Consider the following 21,688-nt stretch of genomic DNA (forward strand, 5'->3'; position numbering starts at 1 on the left):
CTGCCAGTGGGCTCATAAAATTCTGCCCATTGTTTCACGTGTGTTCTGGAGTCCAGATTCAAAGTCCAATGAGGTATTCCTTCAGAGAGGTCAGCGGGTTGAAAACCAAAGCTGTAGAATTCACTTTTCCAGTGGTGTTGACTTCACACAATGAGATAGACATGTAGAGATGAGTCATCTCATAAGTGATGGTAGAGAATTCCCAGCAGAAGCAGTGTAGATTGGGCCAGGTGTTCAGCCTGGGAAGAGTTCCTTCTCCGTGAGACTGCCAGTCAGATGGTAAATAGCAGACTGAGCTTTTCAGTTCAGCAAGGCAATATTACTGGTTCCAGAAGTCAGAGGCCCATGTCACATGACTCCCACCTCTCCATACTCTCTTTGGCAAGGGTTGTGTATCCCTCATCTGGATTCCTAACGTTGTTAAATGTCCCAACCATTAAGAATTGAAAGGAAGGTTGTGGGCCCTTTGTCTTATCAGACGAGCAGACTCCTGTTGACCAGCATGAAATACAGATGGCCTTTATATAACTTACATTGAATTTGACATGTGCAGCCCACAGTGGGTTGTTAGTGGCTCCCCAGAGATAACGATGTGAAAGTTTCCCCGATACTGCCAGGTAGCTTCTTTTGTTTGGGAGTCACAGACATTCATAGATTCAGCCATTTGTAAAGGTATTTGTCCAGTTTTTTAAATTTTAGGAATAGCCGTGAGGGTATCTATATATATTTTATAAAAATATACAGTGTGAGGTCTTAGTCCTCTCACAATAAACAATTGCATGGAACAGTTGGGCTAAACACATTTTAGCTATACGTTTGCCTGGGCTTTCATTGCAAGATGGTGGAGTAGTGGTAATGTCACTATACTAGTAACCCAGGGGCCCAGGCTAATGTTCTGCGGAAACAGATTCAAATCCTATCATTCAACTGCTGGAATTAAAATTTAATTAATACAATCCGGAATTTGAATCGGGTTTCAGTCATGGCGACCATGAAACTATCACTGATTGTCAAAAAGACTTACCTGGTTCACTAATGTCCTTTAGGGAAGGGAATTTGCCGCCCTTATCTGGTCTGGCCTACATGTGACTCCAGATGCACGGCAATGTGGTTGACTCTTAACTGCCCTCTGAAGTGGCCGAGCAAGCCACTCAGTTCAAGGACAACAATGACATCCACATTCCTTTGAAAGAATAAAGGAGAAAGGAGCAGAATATTCTGCCCAGTGGTTGGTCTCTTCATACTTAAAGGAGCAGGATCTGAACGTGAACACCTATAGTTTATCAAGTTTTGTTTTTTTTCCAAGAAAGGCACTCTCTGTATATTACGGTCTCATTATGGTGCCATTTTCGATTTGACACAATTATTAGGAGCTCATCTGCATGAGCACAAGGCACAAATGAAAAAGAAAAAGTGCTCGTGAGTTAGTAGAGCAAATAGCTGATATCACATATCAGACACGATGCTGTCCATTTACAAATGACTGTTCAGACACTCCTGGAAAGTGTCAAATATATCACAGCAATCCCCACAAGAGATTTCTTACTCTGTGCCTACTGTGTTACTTTGCATTTTAATAGGAATTATAAATCATGATGGACTAATGTTATTGTTATTCTTTTGTTTAGCTGTCCTGCTTAAGCTTCTCATAACAAGAAATAATTAAAAGCTAGATTTACAAAATAACATCTATCTTTTCCCTACATAATTTTTTTTCAAGATTTGTCTAATTAAATGAAGAAATTTGCTTGTTTCAGCATTCTGCATGTACAGTACCTTGTAGCTGTTGTTGCTGCTGAGCATCATAGATTCTCAGTCCAAATAATGGTGGTCTTTCTTTTCGGAGCAGTGAAACATTCCTTGTTATCAAATCCAGTTGAAAAATGGTTCCATTTGTATATTCAGTCCAGAAAATAAATCTTCCATAATGCGACAATCCAAAGGGGTGATTCACTTCTTTGCCACCATATACTATCTGTAATGTGTGTAAAAGCATAAAAATAAATATGAATAACATTCAAACTGAACAGAACTTGTTAGCTAAATAAATAAATGATCAGCCATGAATACATTATTGTATAGCTCCAAGAATCAATCAATAGATGAAGCTATTTCAAGTATGTTTGACAAAATCTATAGTTACTATGCCTAATATTTTGACTGAAACTTTTATGGTCGTTCAATATTCAGGCAGAATTCAACAGTGATTATAGCATTTTCTTTTCAGACTAAAGCCAGAAATTAGGGTGCGTGACTTTGGGGTGCAGTGGTGGGGGAGGCGGAAGGGATGGGAGGAGAGTGAGGGATGGGGGGGTGTTGGGAGATGTGTTCAGTCTGTGTGCTTGAATAATGAGGGCCTGAGGCATCTCTGGTATTGGGCCGTGGGCATAATTTCTTGCAGGAAGTGAGCTGAGGGGAATAGGGGACAGCTTGTGAGTGAAGTCCCTTTGAAGATTAGGCCTCATTCACAGTTACAACCACCCTCGAGTATGTGAGGAAAGGCAGGCGGGGCAATTGAAGTGGCAGAAGTGGATGAGGACATCAGTGGCCAGGAGTGGGGTCAATCAGTGATTGAGGCTGGAGTAGCAGATATTAGGGCATGGAAGTCGCTGAATTTCTAGGCCATAATATTTGTATTTAATTGACCTCTTTCCTGTTCATTTGGCTTAGCTTGTGCAGAACCCCATAAAAAATAACAAATGAATCACTGAGTTCCAATTACTATTGCTTGTTTCATTTTGGGGGCTAGAGGTGGAATTTATTTTTGAATTTATTTTCACTTTGTTGTAAAATCCTTTTAATCGTGAGTCTTAGTGTCATGAATTACATTATTATTTGCCATGGTACAGGAAAATAACCAGGGCACACTCACCATTCTATCTGTGCCATTTAAAAAAATTCTTTCAATGTGATCATAGTATGCATCACACCAATATAGTATTCCACTGGTGTAGTCTAGGGTTAAACCATTAGGCCATAACATCATTGTTGTCACAAAGAGCTGTCGATTGGAACCATCCATCCAAGCTTTCTCAATTCTTCCTGTCATGTTGTCTATCTCTTCCTCTTCCCAATCTGTCCAGTACATCCAGCTGCATACAATGCAGTAACACATTATTTTTTTTGCCAGTGATAAATTATATTGATACAATCTTTATAGTGTGATATCTGAAATCTTCAACAATCTGTTTTTTTTTCCACATTACCTAAAAGGGATAGAGTTATTATAAACAGAGTATATGATATACAGCAATGGTTATAGAAAAATACATAGAACTTTTACATTATCTGCAATTCTAAAATATGCAAGACACAACAGCATGCCAAATCTAACATCATATACAGAAAGGACACAAGTACAAGGTAATGATCTTTCAAAGTGTATTCCTGAATTAAAGAAAAAATTACTTGACTACACACTTTCAGGTTTGTTCTTCCTTTGTTAGCCACCATCTAAAACTTGCTAAAGGTAAGTAAAAGTAGTTGAGTACAATTAACAAATACATATTTTCACTTCAATTTACTGAACTTTTCAATTAAGCAAATGAAACCATTGGCTATTAAAAGAGCTATCCTGGAAATTCTATTTCTTTGACCATCAGTCTTCACCTTAGAAATCCAGCAATTAAAATACCCTTTTTTAACTTTAACAACTATTTCCTGTGATTTTATTTTGTCGGTTCTGTGAAATATATATTTTCTTTACACTTAAATAGCTAGTGATGTTGACTGGATTAGAGGATTTATTGTCCCAGGCATCACAAGCAAGCTGAATTGATGCTAAAACTTGCTGAAGCATGCTACGTAAATTCAGCTTGAAATTTTCACCACTGGGATCAGTATCTCCTCTATGCTGCCTCTGGCAAGACATCATAGTTCTCTCCTTGCATGCGTCATGTGTGTGAATCAGGTGTTGGCTCCTTTGGGACTGTAAAGGGGCTGGCAGCATTGACAGCAGTACCTTTGCATCCCTTTGGGAACCACTTCCCTGCTGTTGGTACCGTACAATAAATGTACCACCATGTACTATTATTCAATGTTTCTGCTTCAGACCAGTGTTTCAGGAGTAAATATATAAAGACTGTGGGTTGAAACTTAGGGATACTTTGTGCGGCACATTCAGTCATTAGTACTAATTATATTCTAATTTTTAAAAAAACTTTTCACAGTAATTGTTTGCTTTTGGTCATTTTTTTTCATTTTTATTCTCAACTCCCATATGGGCAATGAATTCCCTGATGTTGGTTGCACAAGTGGCCATTATTCATACATGAAGATCGAAAAGGGTTGTGGGTGAAACAATTTAACCACAGGGTATATCGTAGCTAACCCTGTTTCTACCCTGACTTGATGCCCACATTTTCAGCGGGGCTCACGAAATCTGGCTGACCCTCAGCGAGTAGGCCAATTGTGGTGCCCTACTCAGACTGGACTTGCCTAACTCTGCACAGATCAGGGATCAAAATTATGGCCTTCCTGCTTTGGTTGGCTCAGTTACGCCCTGCGTAAACTTACTGCATCAGCAAAGGTGAGTGTGAATTTCTATCATTGATAGTTTCACGCAACACAATAACAGAATTGTTACAGTGTAGACGGAGGCCATTCAGCCCATCGTGTCTGCACCGGCTCTCTGAGCATTTTAACTGAGTGCCAATCTCCTGCCTTTTCCCCGTAACCCTGCGCATTGTTTCTATTTAAATAATCATCCAATGCCCTCTTGAATGCCTCAATTGAACCTGCCTCCACTACACATCCAGGCAGTGCATTCCAAGCCCGAATTACTCACTGTATGAAAAAGTTTTTCCTCATCTCGCATTTACTTCTTTTGCAAAACACTTTAAAATTGCGCCCCCTGGTCCTCGATCTGTTGACAAGAACAGTCTCTTCCTATCTACTCTGTCCAGACCCCTCATGATTTTGAAAACTTCTATCAAGTCTCCTCTTAGCCTTCTCCTCTCCAAGCAAAACAGTCCCAACTTCTCCAGTCTTTCCTTATAACTGAAATGTCTCAGCCCTGGAACCATTCGCATAAACCTCTTCTGCACTCTCTCCAATGCATTCACATCCTCCCTATAGTGTGGCCCCCAGAACTGTACACAATACTCCAGCTGAGGTCTAACCAGTGTCTTTTATAAGTTCATCATAACCTCCCTGCTCTTGCACTCTATGCCCCTATTAATGAAGCCTAGAATACTAGAATACTGACTTATGTACATATACACCCAGGTCTCTCTACTCCTGCACACCCTTTAGGATAGTACCCTTTATTTTATACTGTCACTCCATGTCCTTCGTACCAAAGTGTATCACCTCACACTTCTCTGCATTGAACTTCATCTGCCACCTATCTGCCCACTCCACCAATGTGTCAATGTCCTTTTGAAATTCTACACTGTCCTCCTCACAGTTTACAATTCCCCTAAGTTTTGTGTTGTCCACAAACTTTGAAATTGTCCCCTAAACACCAAGATGTAGATCATTGATATATATCAAGAAAAGCAAGGGTCCCAATACCGACCCCTGGAGAATTCCACTATAAACCTTGTCTGGCCCGAAAAATACCCATTAACAATTACTCTCTGTTTCCTATCCCTCAGCCAATTTTGTATCCACATTGCTACTGTCCCTTTTATTCCATGACTGATAACATTCCTTGCAAATCTGTTGTGTGGCACCGTATCGAACATCTTTTGGAAATCCATATACACGACTTCAACAGCCTTGCCATCATCAACCATCTCTGTTGCCTCTTCAAAAAAACTCCAGCAAGTTAGTTAGACATGATTTTCCTTTAACAAATTCATGCTGAATCTTCTGAATCAATCCACATTTTTTCATGTGACTATTAATTCTATCCCGAATAATTGTTTCTAGAAGTTCTCCCACAACCGAAGTTAAATTGATTGGTCTGCAATTGTAGGGCATATCTTTACAACCGTTTTTGAACAAGGATGTAATGTTTGCAATTCTCCAGTCCTCTGGCACCTCCCCCGAATCCAGGGAACATTGAAAGATTATTGCCAGTCTTCTGTGATTTCCACTCTCACTTTCTTCAATATTCTTGGATGCATCTCATCTGGTCCTGGTGCCTTATCAATTTCAAGTACCGAAGGCTTATCTAATGCCTCCTCCTTATCAATTTTAAACCCTTCTGGTGACTGAGTTTCCTCCTCTGTCACCATGGCCTGGGCAGCATCTGCCTCATAGTTAAAGACAGATGCAAAGTATTAATTTACTTATTCACTTATTATTTATTTTATAAGGGCTTTTGCATTGCAATTATGCTCTGAATTATATTTTTTAAGTGGTAGATTTCTAATATAAAGTCAACAAATCCAAAGCCTCCCAATTGCATTGGCTTCATCAAAATCTATCCAAGACAAGACAGTGGAGCGGTTTCTCAACTCACAAATAGCTGAATCAACTCCATAAAATTCAGTCTGTGTCATGCTGCTGCTATGTAATAATGGGTCACGATGCTATTGTTTACACATTCTCACTGGCACGACTTTGGGTTTTCTTGATGACAATGTGGCAATGAAGGTTCCAGGCTTTATCAAGGTGCAAGGGTTTCATTGAAGCTTTGCTAAAGTTTACAGGATGGGATTACCAGGATAAACCAGGAAATCTCTCAAAATTCTCCCTGTTGGCGTGGATAGGGGTTGAATGATTTCATCATGATTTCCCTTACTGTAAAATGGCTGGGACAAAAAGAAAAAGCACCGAATCCAGGCACACCTGGTTCTGTCCAATTTTTTAGTCCCAGTTGTGTCTTGGCCCAGGCTGAAATGGTGCATCTGGAATTGCAAAGAGGATAGTATATTACAAGGTCTGACCATCTTGTTATATTGCACTCTCAGTTGGGGGAGGTATAAATAAAGTCAGATCATATAATGGCTGGCCTGCTGTGAGTCCACATCTTTTCTTCAAAAAGCTCACCTGGAAAGAAATGCTACCTCTGACAACATTAAAAAAATCTGACTTGCCATTGAACTTGAACCTATCCAATGTACAGGACAAGAGAAAAATACAGGAATTCATATGTACAGATTAGTTAAGATGTTTTGCGGTTCTTGGTAATTAAAGACCTCACCAAGGGAAGGTAGAATGCCAAGATACATATATAATTTTTATGGTGTGGCATATGTTTAGTTTTATATATCTAATGTACGTAAATCAGCCATTGGTTTCACAGAGATTCAAATAAGCAATTGATGCAGAAGCAGCAGGCGCTCCCATTTGGGAACGACTTTCCTGTCACTCATACTATATTAATAGATGTACCATGAGACAAGATTATGCAACATATCTCATTTACATCACAGTTTTAGTTATCAGGGCAGGGGATCATTATGAATTGAAGCTCAAGAATATTCAGTGGCAGTGAATTACTCATTAGTGAGAGAAAAAAATAAATTCCATTTTATGATTTCTAGCAAATTATTTCTTACATTACAGAAACTACATTTAAATATTTTTTAAACTAGATCTATGATGATAAGATATTCCTGAGAAGCTTGCAGTAGCTAGCGCTATATGTTTCTCTAGTCTCTGATCTTAGCAATTGACACAAGTGTAAAGTGGGGAATACAGCTTTGCACTCGCATTTGCTATTCCACAAAAATTAACAAATTGAGGAAATGGTATGTCTATAATTTTCATGGGAACAAGTAACTGCAAACATTTATGATTGGAAACCCTTCTTCATTTTACAGTAATCATTTTTTGTTAAAAATCAACAAAAAGCAGGTACTGCTATATCTAATATACACTGACAAGTGGAATTTGATTACTTAGCTGACATACCCATGGGACAACTGGAGAAGAAATTGATTTTATTTAGTAACTCATCCATCTTCAATTTTCTGTTCTGATGAAATGCTGAGAGAAACTTATTGCCTAATGGAGACCAAAAACAGCAATGCCAAAAAGAATTATGACATCTAATTAAAATGAATGAGGACACAAAACTTTACCTTAAAATCGCTTTCATCAGTTGCAAACACAGCTCTGTTTTCTGTCCTCCTGCCATTTTTTAAAGTAAACAATGCATATTTATTTGTTGATGTGCAAAGTAATTTTCTAATGGGTCTTTTGACTGAAAAGTAATTCTGCACTCCACACATCGCGGAGCTGGTCAGCCAAATACGACAAAAATCTCCAGCACAAAGCACGCAGCATTATAACCACATTTGTGGGCCAACAATGCATTTGTCTCCTACAAAATGGACTCAGCTACATGGGATTAAAAGAAAAAAACAATTGAAAGCACAGGTTTAATTAAACTGTGCTGTTTTGGTGACTTATTGAAATAAAAATTGTTTATTGATTGGAATATTACACTTTAGTTATTCCCATCCGTGGTCATCAAGTATGTTTGCCTGGTGTCATTTGATGATTTATTTTGAGTAAAACACCCAGGCGCCAAAATGAGTCATTTTAAGAAAGGCTGCTAATTGAAAGGGTATAAATTTAAAATATAGTCAGTTGGTTAAAAAACCCAAACTGTGGACATATAACTCTCAAGGGGTAGACAATATACACTACTTTCCAGACAGTGGCTTTTTCAGGAGGTCCTAATGGAAAATGATGAATGAAGTCAAGAAGATGTTAAAAAAAAACCTTGAAAAATGCGAGATGAGCAAACAAGATTCCAGAAACTGCACATCAACTGTTTTTTAAAGCAAAAGAAATAAAATGACCTGAACGTAGGTGACAAGAGAAACAATTTTTATTAAAAAAAAACTATGACGCATCAGCTTTCAACTTGGTGAGCAAGAGCTGGCTGCTAAATGAAACTATATTGAATGTATTGCTCTCAAATGGGAAGATGTACACACGGGGAAAATTTTTCCCCCTGTTGGGGAGGGAAGTGCGGGAGCGGGCGCGCCACCGATCGGCACCCCCAATTGGGGGCGCGCTGCCATTTTATGTGGGCGGGCCAATTAAGGCCCGCCCAGCGTGATATCCTCCAGGAAGCGCTATGCACTCCCTGTGCGGATGGGGGGTGGGGGTGGAATTCCCTCAGCCGGGAATGTGTTCTTTCATGCATGCACGCAAAAGAGCACACTGATCTCCCTGAGGCTAAGTGCTGCCTCAGGGAGATCAGCTCCGAATTAAAATTTGCAATAAAAATGATAGAAAAATTTCCCTGACGTGTCCACTCATGTGACATTGTCACATGAGTTGGGACATGTCCATAACTTTAACTGAAACCTTTATTAAAAATTTAAACACCCTCATGAAACCTCATCCCACCCGTGGATGAAGTTTCATGCTTTTTCTGAAGCCCACCAGGGCTCCCGGCCTGTCCGCCAAACTTAAGGTTGGACGGGCAGGTCCATTAATGATTTTAATTAGTTTCTCAATGGCCTCAATAGGCTGCTGACAGGTCGGCGGGCACACAGCTGACTTGGCTGCGCCCCCGCCAACCTGAAAATGGAAATGACGCAGGGTGACATTGGGAGTTCCACCCGATGTCATCCCGCGTCATTTTATGCATCGGCGAGCGCACCCCGTCCCCGCTCGCCGACCGGAAGATCCTGCCCATGGACTTTTACTGGTAGTAAAGTAGATTAGGGATACATTGTGAGCTTATGTTACTAAGAAAATTACATTAGTTAAATTGTTAATTTCCTCCATTAAAGGATGAGGACCAAAAATAAACAATGGTACAAAGAAATCTAAAGTAAGTGGAGTGAATTTAATACGAGTAAAGAAACAGTACTGATGAAAATAATAGGGTTATGATAGACCCCTTATATACTCATGTAAAAGCTAAATATTTGAGACCAAGCCCAAAAGCCATGGGGTCAACTTTTGCACGGGTAATGTTTTTGAGGGGTTGACATGAGTGCTTGATTTGCTGTCGTAATGGAGCAAAGTCAAAAACCAACAATACTAAAGAATTCATATTATTTCCCTAACATTTATTTATTTTATAACATTAAAAAGTATATACATTTCATCGAAGATTTAAATCATAACAACACTTCATGGTGAAATACTTCAAAATCACTCTAATCACCATCTGAATGACCAAACAATTCACACTAATAGCCTGATTGTGTGACATTATCATATAGATCTTCCTCGTCTTCATCATCATTGGCATTGGGAGTATTGGTAACTTTGGCATCATCATTCCACAAATAATCAGCTTCGGTACCTTGAGCACATTCAATATTCAACATTGTAGAAATGACCTTTTTTGACAATATTGCATCAAGTTCATTCCACACATCTATGAACCATTGACACCTGAGCGAATGTTTTTTGCCTTCCAGCATCTAATTGTTCCACCTCTTTCGGATACTCCTTGAGAGGTTTATTTATACACACGTCCAAGGGTTGAACATATTTGTAAGACCACTGGAATTAACTGCCATGTTGCTGTTGGTCGATCTCACATCATGGGCTACATCATCAACAAGGTGGGATTTGAACATGTCCAAGGCAAGCAAACCATTTTTCTTTGCATAGTTCTCCTGGCCTCAAATTCCACATTTCTTTGATCCATTTCTTACAACTGCCTTCAACCATCCAGCCTTTCTTGTGAACATGGATGACAACACCTTTATGAAATTTATCTTTGGGGAGTGTTTTTTGCTTGACTATCACCCTTGGCTTTAATTTTGTGTCATTCGCCACACAAGATGGAACCACTGTGAACTGCTACTTCTCATGGCCAGTCATCTTTACAATAACGTTTTTTTTTCATCAATCTTGGTAATGGTCTTGTTTGTTGGCATGTCAAAGCTCATTGGTGGTTCCTCCATTTTTCCAATGTAGGCCAATGGATGCATATTGTTCTATGTCAGATGACAAAATGGTGGAATTTGATGATTTTATCATTGAGTTTGGGTGACAGATGCTGTGAAATTTTTGACGGAGTATTAAATTAAACATTTCATGACTCTTATGCACTGAATGGCACTGGCCTTGAATTCTAGAATACATCTTTCTTCATTTCTCTAAGGGCATTGAGTTGGATTTCTCCGTGGGTGATAATATTACCATTTTGCCGATGCTTGTTAACCACTTTTTCTGCCATTTTCTCAGTATTCCTCTGCTGGTGCATTTATTCTTTGGCATCCTTTCTAGTTTATTGGATACCTTTCTCCAGTCTCTAATTATTTTCTCGGAAACATTAAAATCTCTTGCTGCTGAACAGCAAGCCTTCTGGGCAAATGCTACAACTTTCATTTTAAATTGAGCTGCGCAATTGTTATTCTTTCCCGAAGGTCTATTGATAGATCATGTGGTACACATCAGCCTTGTTGATTGGCCGGGAGATTGCCGCTAAAATCAACAGAGGGAAAATTTAAAGGTTCCCACATGTACCTTTAAATTAATGAACCGTCCTAATTACTGGTAAGTAATTAGTAATTACAGTACAATTTGAGGCCTGAAAAACTAGTGTTAGCTTTTCCGCGAGGTATCTGAAAAGTTCTATTTCTTAGGTCAAATGTCATGGGGTCAACTCTTGTACAAGTCTATACAGTAAATCCCCAGGGCTATGGTGGTTTCCACCCCAGTGTATTAAAAGATGTATGTGAGGAATTATCAGATGCATTATTTATAATTTTTCAAATCTCTCTATATTCAGGAATTGTGTCCTTGGATTGAAAAAAAACTGCAAATGTCTGTCAATTATTTAAGTCAACAGACAACTACCTGTTATTTTAACATCAATCATCAGGAAATTACCCAAATTTATCATCAGAGACAAAGGGGAAGGATGTCCTTATCTGAGGAAGGGTGTTTCTTGCTATTGAGGGATTGCAGCGAAGGTTTACCAGACTGATTCCTGGGATGGCGGGACTGACATATGAGGAGAGATTGAGTCTGTTAGGATAATATTTGCTGGAGTTCAGAAGAATGAAGGGGGGATCTCATAGAAACCTATAAAATTCTAACAAGACTAGACAGGGTAGATGCAGGAAGGATGTTCCTGATGGTGGAGGAGTCCAGAACCAGGGGTCACAGTCTGAGGATACAGGGTAGACCATTTAGGACTGAGATGAGGAGAAATTTCTTCACCCAGAGAGTGGTGAGCCTGTGGAATTTGTTACTACAGAAAGTAGCTGAGGCCAAAACATTGTATGTTTTCAAGACGGAGTTAGATATAGCTCTTGGGGTGAAAGGGATCAAAGGATATGGGCAGACAGCGGGAGCAGGCTATTGAGTTGAATGTTCAGCCATGATCATAATGAATGGCGGAGCAGGCTTGAAGGGCCGAATGGCCTACTCCTGCTCCTATTTTCTATGTTTCTAAGTTTCTGTGTAATGATAACCCTGTAGGGCAGAGAAAGCGGGTAGCAGATTAAAAATAAAAAAAAGGGAAATCCAACTCCAATTTTCCTTCAACCCACCCACTTTCCTATTCACAGAGTCACAGAATTGTTACAGTGTAGGAGGCCATTCGGCCCATTGTGTCTTCACCTGCTCTCTGAGCATTTTAACTTAGTGCCAATCTCCTGCCTTTTCCCCGTAACCCTGTACATTGTTTCTGTTTAGATAATTATCCAATTTAGATATTCATCCTCACAATGTCTCACTGCTCCCGATAGTCCCGGCTCCAGTTTCCAAAGTGAAAATTCAGCCCAGAGATTGGTGATAAAGGGCTTTCTGATTGTCACATTTGACAAATGGGATCTGCATTGGGGCCTCAGATCTTCACTATACATATATTGTTTCTTTACATCCATCCAAGTCAAAGTTGTGCATCCAAATTTGCAGAAGGCACTAAGTCAGAAGGCAAAATATGCTGTGTAGATATGAAACAAGATAAGAACAAAGGCAGGCTGATTGAGTTGCTTTGAAGATGGACTGGGAGGCAGGAAACTTCAAAATGATGGTAGATGCATCAAGAGGGGAGCCCAATGTCTTCCCACTGCCACAGGATATTCCCAACGAAGGAAAGGACAGCTCCAGGGCTGGCCAGCAACCAGAGGTGGGCAGTCAATAAAAGCAGTAGCGGTCAATTAATGGCCACTTTCTGCTTCACTGCCATTTTACTGGCCTCAGAATGGACCCTGCTATTTGGCGAGACTGCCAAGTAATCTATGGTGGCCTCCCAGTGGATTTCCAGGAGGGGATGGGGTGCCAACCTTAATGGCCTCTCCATGATCCCTGGAGGTTTCTCCTGGCAGCAATGACCACACCCACGACTCCAACACCGCCACTGGAGGGTTCATCACCCATTCCCCAATTGCCTGGATTACTTGGCCATCGAGGACACCTCAGAAATGCTCCCTTCTTCATCCTGCAGCCTTAACAGTAGCCACCTCAATCAGTGGCACTTTTGAGGCTGCTAAGCTACCCACCCTCTGATTGAGGTGTTTAAAATTATAAAAATATTAGATCCAGACAAGCGATTTCCTCAGGGTGGGGAATCCAGAGCAAAGGGTCATGTTCTTAAAATTAGAGCTGGACTCGAGTGAAATCAGGAAGCACTTTTTCACCCAAAAAAGTAGTGGAAATACAGAACTCTCCCCCTAAAAGGTTTTGAATATTGGGTTAATTGAAATTTCAAGACTGAGATCGAGGATTTTTATTAGGGAAGAGTATCAAGGACAGAGTTCAAAGGCTGGTAAATTAAGTTGTGATACACAGAGTAGCCATGATCTAACAAAATGGTGCAACGGGCTCGAGGGGCTGAATGGTCTACTCATTTTAGTTGATGGAGATAATATCGGGCAGCATTTTCCCGTTGGCAAGCGGGGGGGCGGGGCTCACTCGTCGATGTGTAAAATGACGTGCGGTGATGTCAGGTGTGCATCCCGACGTCTCTGCGTGTCATTTAGATTGCCAATTTGGCAGGCGCGCAGCCTGTTAAGGCCTGTTAAAAACTAATTAACTCAATTTAATGCGCGGCCCGTCCAAGCTTAAGGTTGGCGGGCAGGCGAAGAGCCCAGGCGGCCTTTGTATTTTTCATGAGACCTCATCCATGGGGGGTGTCAGGTTTCATGAACTGTTATAAAATCTAATAAAAATGTATACATTTATTCTTTGACATGTCCCAGCTCATGTGATAGTGTCACATGAGGGGACATGTTTTAAAAGTTTCAAAATCCATTTTTAAAGTTTAAGACTGAAACAAATCTCCCTAAGGCAGTTCCGTGCCTCAGGGAGTTGTCTGCCCTCCTTTGCGCACAGGAAACCACACAAGGAATACCCCCCCTCCGCCCGCACAGGGAGAGCACAGCGCTTCCGGGCGTGCGTCATGATGGGCGGGCCTTAATTGGCCCACCCATGTAAAATGGAGGCACGGCCCCGATCGGGGGCACCGATCGGGGTTTGCGCCTGCCCCCACCCGTCCCCGCACAACCCCCCTGACGGGTGGAAATTTCTGGCTATCATGTGTAACTGTGACCCTCCAGCTTTAGCTAATTTCCAATTCCATGGCGTGCTTCTGGAAATACAAATTGCAACATAAACATATCACGCATTGTACAGAAAAAAACTGTTTACGCTCAACCGGCACTGTGAAATAGTGGCTAGAAAACGGCCTAAGGCGAGGGCCATTGGTGAACTTGGCTTGAACAGACTCAAATTAAATGTAACTCCTAAAAATATTTATTTGCTGTCCAATTCCCTCTAACGTTTTACCATTTTCTTTTACAAAGTTGATAACCTCAGTTGATTTTCCACATCGCATGCAAGCGGCAAAATGGCATCTCATCATGTCATGAAGAAAAATGGGTGATTTTCTTGCGATGTCAGTGTTCATGAAGGAAAACCTGCAGTTAGCAACCACGATCTTGATCAGTCATTGAGTGAGACCGCAAGACGTTGATAACATCCAAAGGCTGCAGGCAAAACGAAACAGAGCTATGTGTGGAGGTTTGGGCTGCATGCAAAGAATAGTCGTGAAACTTGGAGGAAGCTTTATCTGACAACAGTAATGGAAACCATCCTTCAGAGAATTAGGGACAAGCCATGGCTGCCACTTGGCTAATGTGTTGCACTGGTTTTCCCATTCCACTCAAGAGATAAATAGTTTCATTTAGGTTTTGAAGCCTTATCTTTCCCACAATGTTTCACGGACAAATAAGATCATGGCTGACATATTGCTGATCAGTATTTATTTCTTGGCATATAAGTAAATAGATTTTAAAAAAGTGATAAACCTTGCCTGAGGCTGGATTTATATCTGTTATGACATTTGCACTTATAAGAACAACATTTTGGGGACGATGTTCAAGAATTCCAGCCCTTCCGGGCACTCTGCTCAGTCCAGTATTTCCTGACAGCACACGAAGAGCTGTAAAATTACAAGGCTGGTACAAGTACTTTTCTTGTCACTAACATTCGATAAAATTACTCTTACTGGTAGTTCCAGCAGCATTAAGTACTTCGAGAAGAATGGTTGGAAAAAAGTAACTTTGAATATACATAAGAGAAGGCCACAAATAAAACCTGGAAACAGGCACTTCCTGGGATAGTGCTCACTGCTATATCGAGCAAAGTCATTTGGAAATAGTTTCTTTAAGGACAACAGTTCATTTTAATAAATTCTGTAAAAGGCAGCAATTTAAGTTTCACTGATCAACACAAATATTAAAGATAGAAATTAATTAAATGGAAGCAAACAGTCCATAAAGTGAAATAGGTTGCCCTGATGTCTCAATAGGTAAATACGTAATCTATTATGGTAGCGAGGCCTACTGGGGGTAATTTTCAGCTTTGCCATTTGGTAACTGGGCAAGGTAGATCACTTTGTTCCATAAAGATAAATGCAACAAAATTTGGGCGGGTTCTATAAAGAGCAGACAAAACTGAACATGAATCCTTGGACGACTAGGCCTCATGTTTGGTCAGTGCCAAGGCAACTAATTTTTCACCCTGATCATAAGGAAAGGAATTTATATATAAATTAAAAATAGAACATGCTGGAAATACTCAGCAACTCTGGCATCTGTGGAGAGGGAAACAGAGTTAATGGCCTGGATTTTCAAAACAGGGGGAGTTGGGAAAATTCCAGGCTTAGCCACCTACTTTGGGAGAAAATGCCTGCAGTATCTTCATTGCCAGGGGAGATGGGGGCGCGGTGGGTGCAGACTGGAGTCAGGCCAGCCGACCCGGGAAAAAGTTAGGAGACAGCCCCATGGGCTGCTGGCTGCTGTTTAAAAGGCCTGAATTGGTGCTGAGGGACTTCGTCCCAGTTAAAATAAAAACACAAAGGCCCACCAGCCCTCACCCTCCTCATGCTCTAAACACTCCCCATGCCCCATCCATGCCATCTCATGTCCCCCACCTGTCTCCTATGGCCCCTCATACCATGTATGTCAAGCTCTGCATAAACATACAAAATGAGGCTTGGCTTAGAGCCCGGACATTCATTACCTTGTTGAAACAGCTATGTCCCAGGGAAAACATTGTTTGATTGGTAACTCAAGCTCTTTGATCTCTGTTGTCAATTTCACAGGGGAGGATTTTCACTCGTTGGGCAGGCACAGCGGGTGAGTCCAAGAGCGGCTGCAAAACTGACCGCCGCCTGCGATTGGGCATGGATCACGATTTTACACTGGCTGGCCAATTAATGACCAGCCAGCTTGAATCGCATGCTACAATGCTCAGCGCTGCCGGGGTGGGAGTGGGAGTGGGAGGAGGGAAAGCACATAAAAGTCAGCGCATGCGCATGGGTGCGCTCACAGAGAGCTCCTTGAAGGCACAGAGCTGCCTCAGGGAGCTGAAGATTTTTAACTTCACAAATAACGTTTTTAAAATCAAGGAAAACATGTCCCCTCATGTGGCTTTGTCAGGGACATGTTAAAAATGAATTTAAAATGTTTTTATTGATTTTTTAATCAATGGTTGAAAACTCACCCGCCCGTGGATGAGGTTTCGCAAAAGATGCAAAGGCCGCTTGGGGGGGTGGGGGGGGGAGGGGGGGTGGTGGAGAGGGAGAAGGCTGCCGTGCCAGGTTGGGTGGGGGAGGAGGTTGTCACGCTGGGCCGGGCTGGAGGGTGCTGGATGCAATGGGGTGGAAGGTGGAAAGCTGGGTCGCACAGGACGTGCATGGTGAGGGTGAAGAGACCCAATGCCCAGAGGTATGGGAGAGAGAGTGAGTGAGTGTGGGAGAGAGAGAGAGAGTGAGTGTGTGTGTGTATAGGAGACAGAGGGAGAGAGAATGGGAGAGAGAGAGAGAGAGAGTAGGAAAGAGAGAGCGAGTGAATGTAGGAGAGAGAGAGAGTGAGTGAGAGAGTGGGAGGGAGAGAGTGAGTGAGTGTGAGAGAGAAAGAATGTGGGAGAGAGAGAAAAAGAGAGTGAGTGTGTAAAAGATAGAGAGAGAATGAGAGCGAGTGAGTGGGAGAAAGAGAGAGAGTGTGTGAGTGAGTGGAAGAGAGAGAGAGTGAGAGAGTGAGTGTGGGTGTGCGTGTATGTGTGTGTAGCTGGCTCACTCGCATTCCCAGGATTTCCACTCACCCTTACCAAAATGAAATCATGCATCCTCTGCTTCTTGCCACAGAGGGTTATATTGTTGCCATGATGACTGTGGATACCAATGCTCAAAGGGCCTGCAGGATTCCACAGGAATCCAGTAAGTTTCCCTTCAATACATTGCTAGGAATACTGAGACTTCACGTCTAGGAGTGGCAGTGGCTCTGTTGAGCATGAACCTGCCGTCCTCTCTCAGGATGACATTATTCATCCCCTCATCACTGCCACTGCACCAGTGCCCTGCTGTTGCCTCTCAGCCAGTCAGCCCTGACTGTTGCTGCCCACACCGATGTGGTGCAGTTTGAAGCCAAGCTTTCAGGGTCAGAGCTGCTCGAGGTCATCCTGCAAGGCCATCTGCAGTCCCCCCAGTGTGAGTCAGCAGCCTTCCATGAGCCATGCTGCAGCTATTGGGGTAGCACTGCACAGGAGCACTAAAACTAGCAAAGGCACATGGAAGACAGGCACTAAGGGAATGCACAAGGGTGATTAGTTGATTGGAGTTTGGTTATAAAGTTGATTTGGAATGTTTGTTTTGTGGGGGCTTGTATGGCATTCTGGCCAAAAGCATGTTGTGATGGTCAGCAACAGATGAAAGGTAATAGGTGGGATTGTTTTTAAAGGGGTAATTAGAGCTGCATTCACTGGTACCATGGTCAGATGAGCTGATCACAGACAGCTTGGCCGGAAAGGGGCTTTGTTGATTGCCCCTTCCATTCCTCCTCCTCAGCTGCTCACTGTATATCTGATGAAAAGGGCTGTGCTGTCATGATGGTGCAGGATGCATGTGGAGAATGCAACAGAGCCCAATGAACGATGAGGTGCACCCTGGAATGTATTGCAGAGGTCCTCCAGGGCAGTCGAGACAGCAAAAATGTTGCTTAAGCACCTGAAAGGTCTGCTTGATGACATTTTGCGTGTAAGCATGAATCTTCATGTTTAAGCTCTATACGAATTAGGAGCAGGAGTAGGCCACTCGGCCCCTCGAGCCTGCTCTGCCATTCAATAAGATAATGGCTGATCTGAATGTAACCTCAACCCCACATTCCTGCCTAACCTCGATAACCTTTCACCCCCCCTTGTTAATCAAGCATCTATCTAGCTCTGCCTTAAAAATATTCAAAGACTCTGCTTCCACTGCCTTTTGAGGAAGAGAGTTCCAAAGACTCACAACCCCCTGAGACAAAAAGTATCTCCTCATCTCTGTCTCAAATGAGCGACCATTTATTTTTAAACAGTGACCCCTAGTTCTAGGTTCTCCCATGGAGAGGAAACATCCTCTCCACATCCGCCCTGTCAAGACCCCTCAGGATCTTAAAGGTTTCAATTAAGTCGCCTCTTACTCTTCTAAATTCCAGTGGATACAAGAAAGGTACAAACCGCATGCCTGAGTGAGGAACCAGGTGGTCAGCAAGCAGCTCTTGTATCCCTGTTGCCAGCCTCTAGTTTCTCTTGGTGGTTCAAATGCTGATAGTACAGAAGAATGTTGAAGAATATGGCATCACGACAGTCACCAGGATGTTGGGATTTGACCTGCATTATATGCTGAGGTTGGGTGCACATCAGCTGGGTTTTGAGAGTGTAGAAAACCTTCTGGTTGCAATAAATCTACAAATTTACATGCGGCGTCCACAGAGTGACATGAGTGCAGTCAGCGGCACTATGCACCACGTGGAAACCAGCTGTCCTGGCTGTCACTGTATTCTTACTTCACCTACTTCTCCCTGGCAAGAGAGAATGAAATGTATTCAGCTCTACTTGTATTCAGAGCAACTGCGGATGGTGAACTAGGAGATGTTGGAAATCTCACCCCTGCTCCAACCTGGAAGGAGCCCAATGTGAATAAATTAGTAGCCATGGTCACCATCAAAGAGACTGGCAATGCCGACCTCACCCTGCTCTGAGGTTGTGGGTGTGTCAGCAACACATTTCAGTGAGCAAAACAGAGACATCGCACACACTGTTCCCCACTCAGATTGAGGTAGGAACATTGCTCACTATAGGCCCTTCCTCCTGTTGGGATCCATTCTCCCTCTGCTCCTCCTCCTTCTTTGAACAGCTTGTCCTCTTTTTCCACCTCTGATACTTTCCCTCCCATGCTGCAGGTCAAAGGGGATGGAAATTACAGCATCCATGGCTTGGAGTAAGTGATTTGAGCAGAACCCTTGAAGTGAGATCCAAGGCCTTCATTGCATGCTTCACCACTCACCGTAGTTTTTAGCAACTCTTAGCAGTACAAATTCCAAACACATTTACTATCTCAGCAACAGTCAGTAGGAATCAATCAACAACTAAGCTGAAAGCGGTTGATGATCCCTTTAAATAGCACTCCTGCTGCTGAACGCATGTTCAGCTGTTTGAGACCAAAAGCTGATATTAGCTGGACTGTTGAGGTCGAAAAAAGCACGGCTGCTGCCAAATCAATATTACACACTGACTGATACTCTGCCTACTCCCCACACTTCCGGTGCATGCACCCAATGTCCACACTAACAACCCATCTGAAATGCTATCCAGCACAGCCCACACCAGGGGCAGAATTTTGCCCTCATCGGGTGGGCGGGCCCGGGAGTGGTCACAAAGCCAACCACTGCCCGCGATCGGGCCCTGACATGAATTTCATGCTGGCTGGCCAATTAATGCCTCAGGGAGCTGAAGATTTTTATCAATATAAATAAAGAATTTTAAAGTAATGAAAACATGTCCCTCAGTCACATGAGCAGGGACATGTAAAATATGAGTGCAAAACTTTTTCTTTTTAGTCACTGGATGAAAGGCCCGTGGGTGAGATTTCACCAAAAATGCAAAGGCCAGTTGGCAATTTTGCCCACCTGCCAACTGAACGGTCGGACAGGCAGTGAAAAATTCCAAACAATTAGTTGACTAGGGGCCTTAATAGGCCACTTAATTTTTGGCAGGTGCGCTGCTGACTCCAGTGCATGTCTGCCGACCGAAACTCACCTGACATCATCGCACGTCATTTTACGCTCGTTCGGGTCGGGCGCGTGCCTGCCTGACGTGCGCAATATTCTGCCCCAGTAGTGTGCTAGTGACACAAATGCCATTTTGGACCTCAAATGACACTTCTTACAATGAAAATAGGGGTGCTATACAATTACATTTTGAGGCAACATGTGTGGATGTCAGATGATGTCAAGTTTATATTGAGCCCCTTGTTGACAGTCTTAACTTCTCAAGGAACTGCCACTTGCATTAAATAGAAGCAGGTGTCTATGAATTCTGTCAGAATAAAGCTATCAATAAGTTTTTCATTTGAAGTATCAACTTCTCTCTCTTCTATCCTACTTTATTCAACAAATATTCCTTAGAACTAACCTCAGATAGACATTTCTACTGCACCAATTCACACATGCAGCTATATCCAACCATGAGTGGGCACCTTCAGGGGAGGAGAGAGGAAACTGGAGGCGAAGAAACTATTTGAAAAAGTCAGGAAACAGCATGGAATAAAAGCCCTGGCCGACAGCTGCTCAGACACCAAGCCCCTGGATTATGCTAATAAGGGGCCTAAGAGGTCTATGCCTCTCTGACACCCAAGCCAGAAATTCATTTACACTAAACATAAGAAATCTACAGCATTCAGGATTACCAGGTCGACATGCATCCTAACGTGCAGCCCTGAAAGAGTCTGCCACCAAAAAACGTAATTTTTTTTTACCTGCTTGTATGAATGTGAACTGCTCCTCCTGGCTCCACATTAAAATACTGGGCTGCTTCCAGATGCAGCTTGCTTCCTTGGGATTGTCTTGTCTCCCCTTCCAGACTTATTTTAGATCCTCAGCCAGAATTTCAGCTGGCCAATCTTGCTGGCACCCCACCCAGCTCCAGCTTTGTGACTGTGTCTGCAGCTCATTGCCAATTTAAAAAAAAGAGAGACTGACAGAACAGACTCTTTTGGCATGAGGAACGTGCACTGCACCCAAATTGTGCCCAATTTCTAGGGCAATAAGTTAGCCTGACTGACAACCCACTGCCTCCAGTGTAATTTGTGCTTCTGCCTGTGTAGCTGGACTGGAATTGCCGTTTAAAACTCCTGTTTCCATATCTTGTGCCCATAAAAAGAACTGTTTAAGGATATAAAAGATTTTATGGGTAACATTATATTAGACTTTGAAAATCTAGGAAATAATAATTGCTCATTTGCAGATTTACAGTGAATTTCCTGTAGGTCTATGATACTAACAAAAGCCTTTTACTAAACAGTCACAATGTACAATCTGTA

The 21,688-nt window shown here is 42.3% G+C and overlaps 1 protein-coding gene across 1 annotated transcript in view; it reads right to left on the bottom strand.

Annotated features, from left to right (window-relative positions):
• The window catches only part of LOC144686788 (low-density lipoprotein receptor-related protein 1-like), a 1,926,687-nt gene that overhangs the window by 961,581 nt on the left and 943,418 nt on the right, over nt 1-21,688 (bottom strand). Inside the window, exons 13-14 of the mRNA XM_078552493.1 lie at nt 2,873-3,092; nt 1,777-1,975 (exon numbers count right to left, since the gene is read on the bottom strand). Of these exons, the coding sequence (XP_078408619.1) occupies nt 1,777-1,975; nt 2,873-3,092 (419 nt within the window). The remainder of the gene's footprint in view (nt 1-1,776; nt 1,976-2,872; nt 3,093-21,688) is intronic.

Source organism: Cetorhinus maximus, chromosome 11 (genome assembly GCF_964194155.1).
Source record: "Cetorhinus maximus chromosome 11, sCetMax3.hap1.1, whole genome shotgun sequence".
Lineage (NCBI taxonomy): Eukaryota > Metazoa > Chordata > Chondrichthyes > Lamniformes > Cetorhinidae > Cetorhinus > Cetorhinus maximus.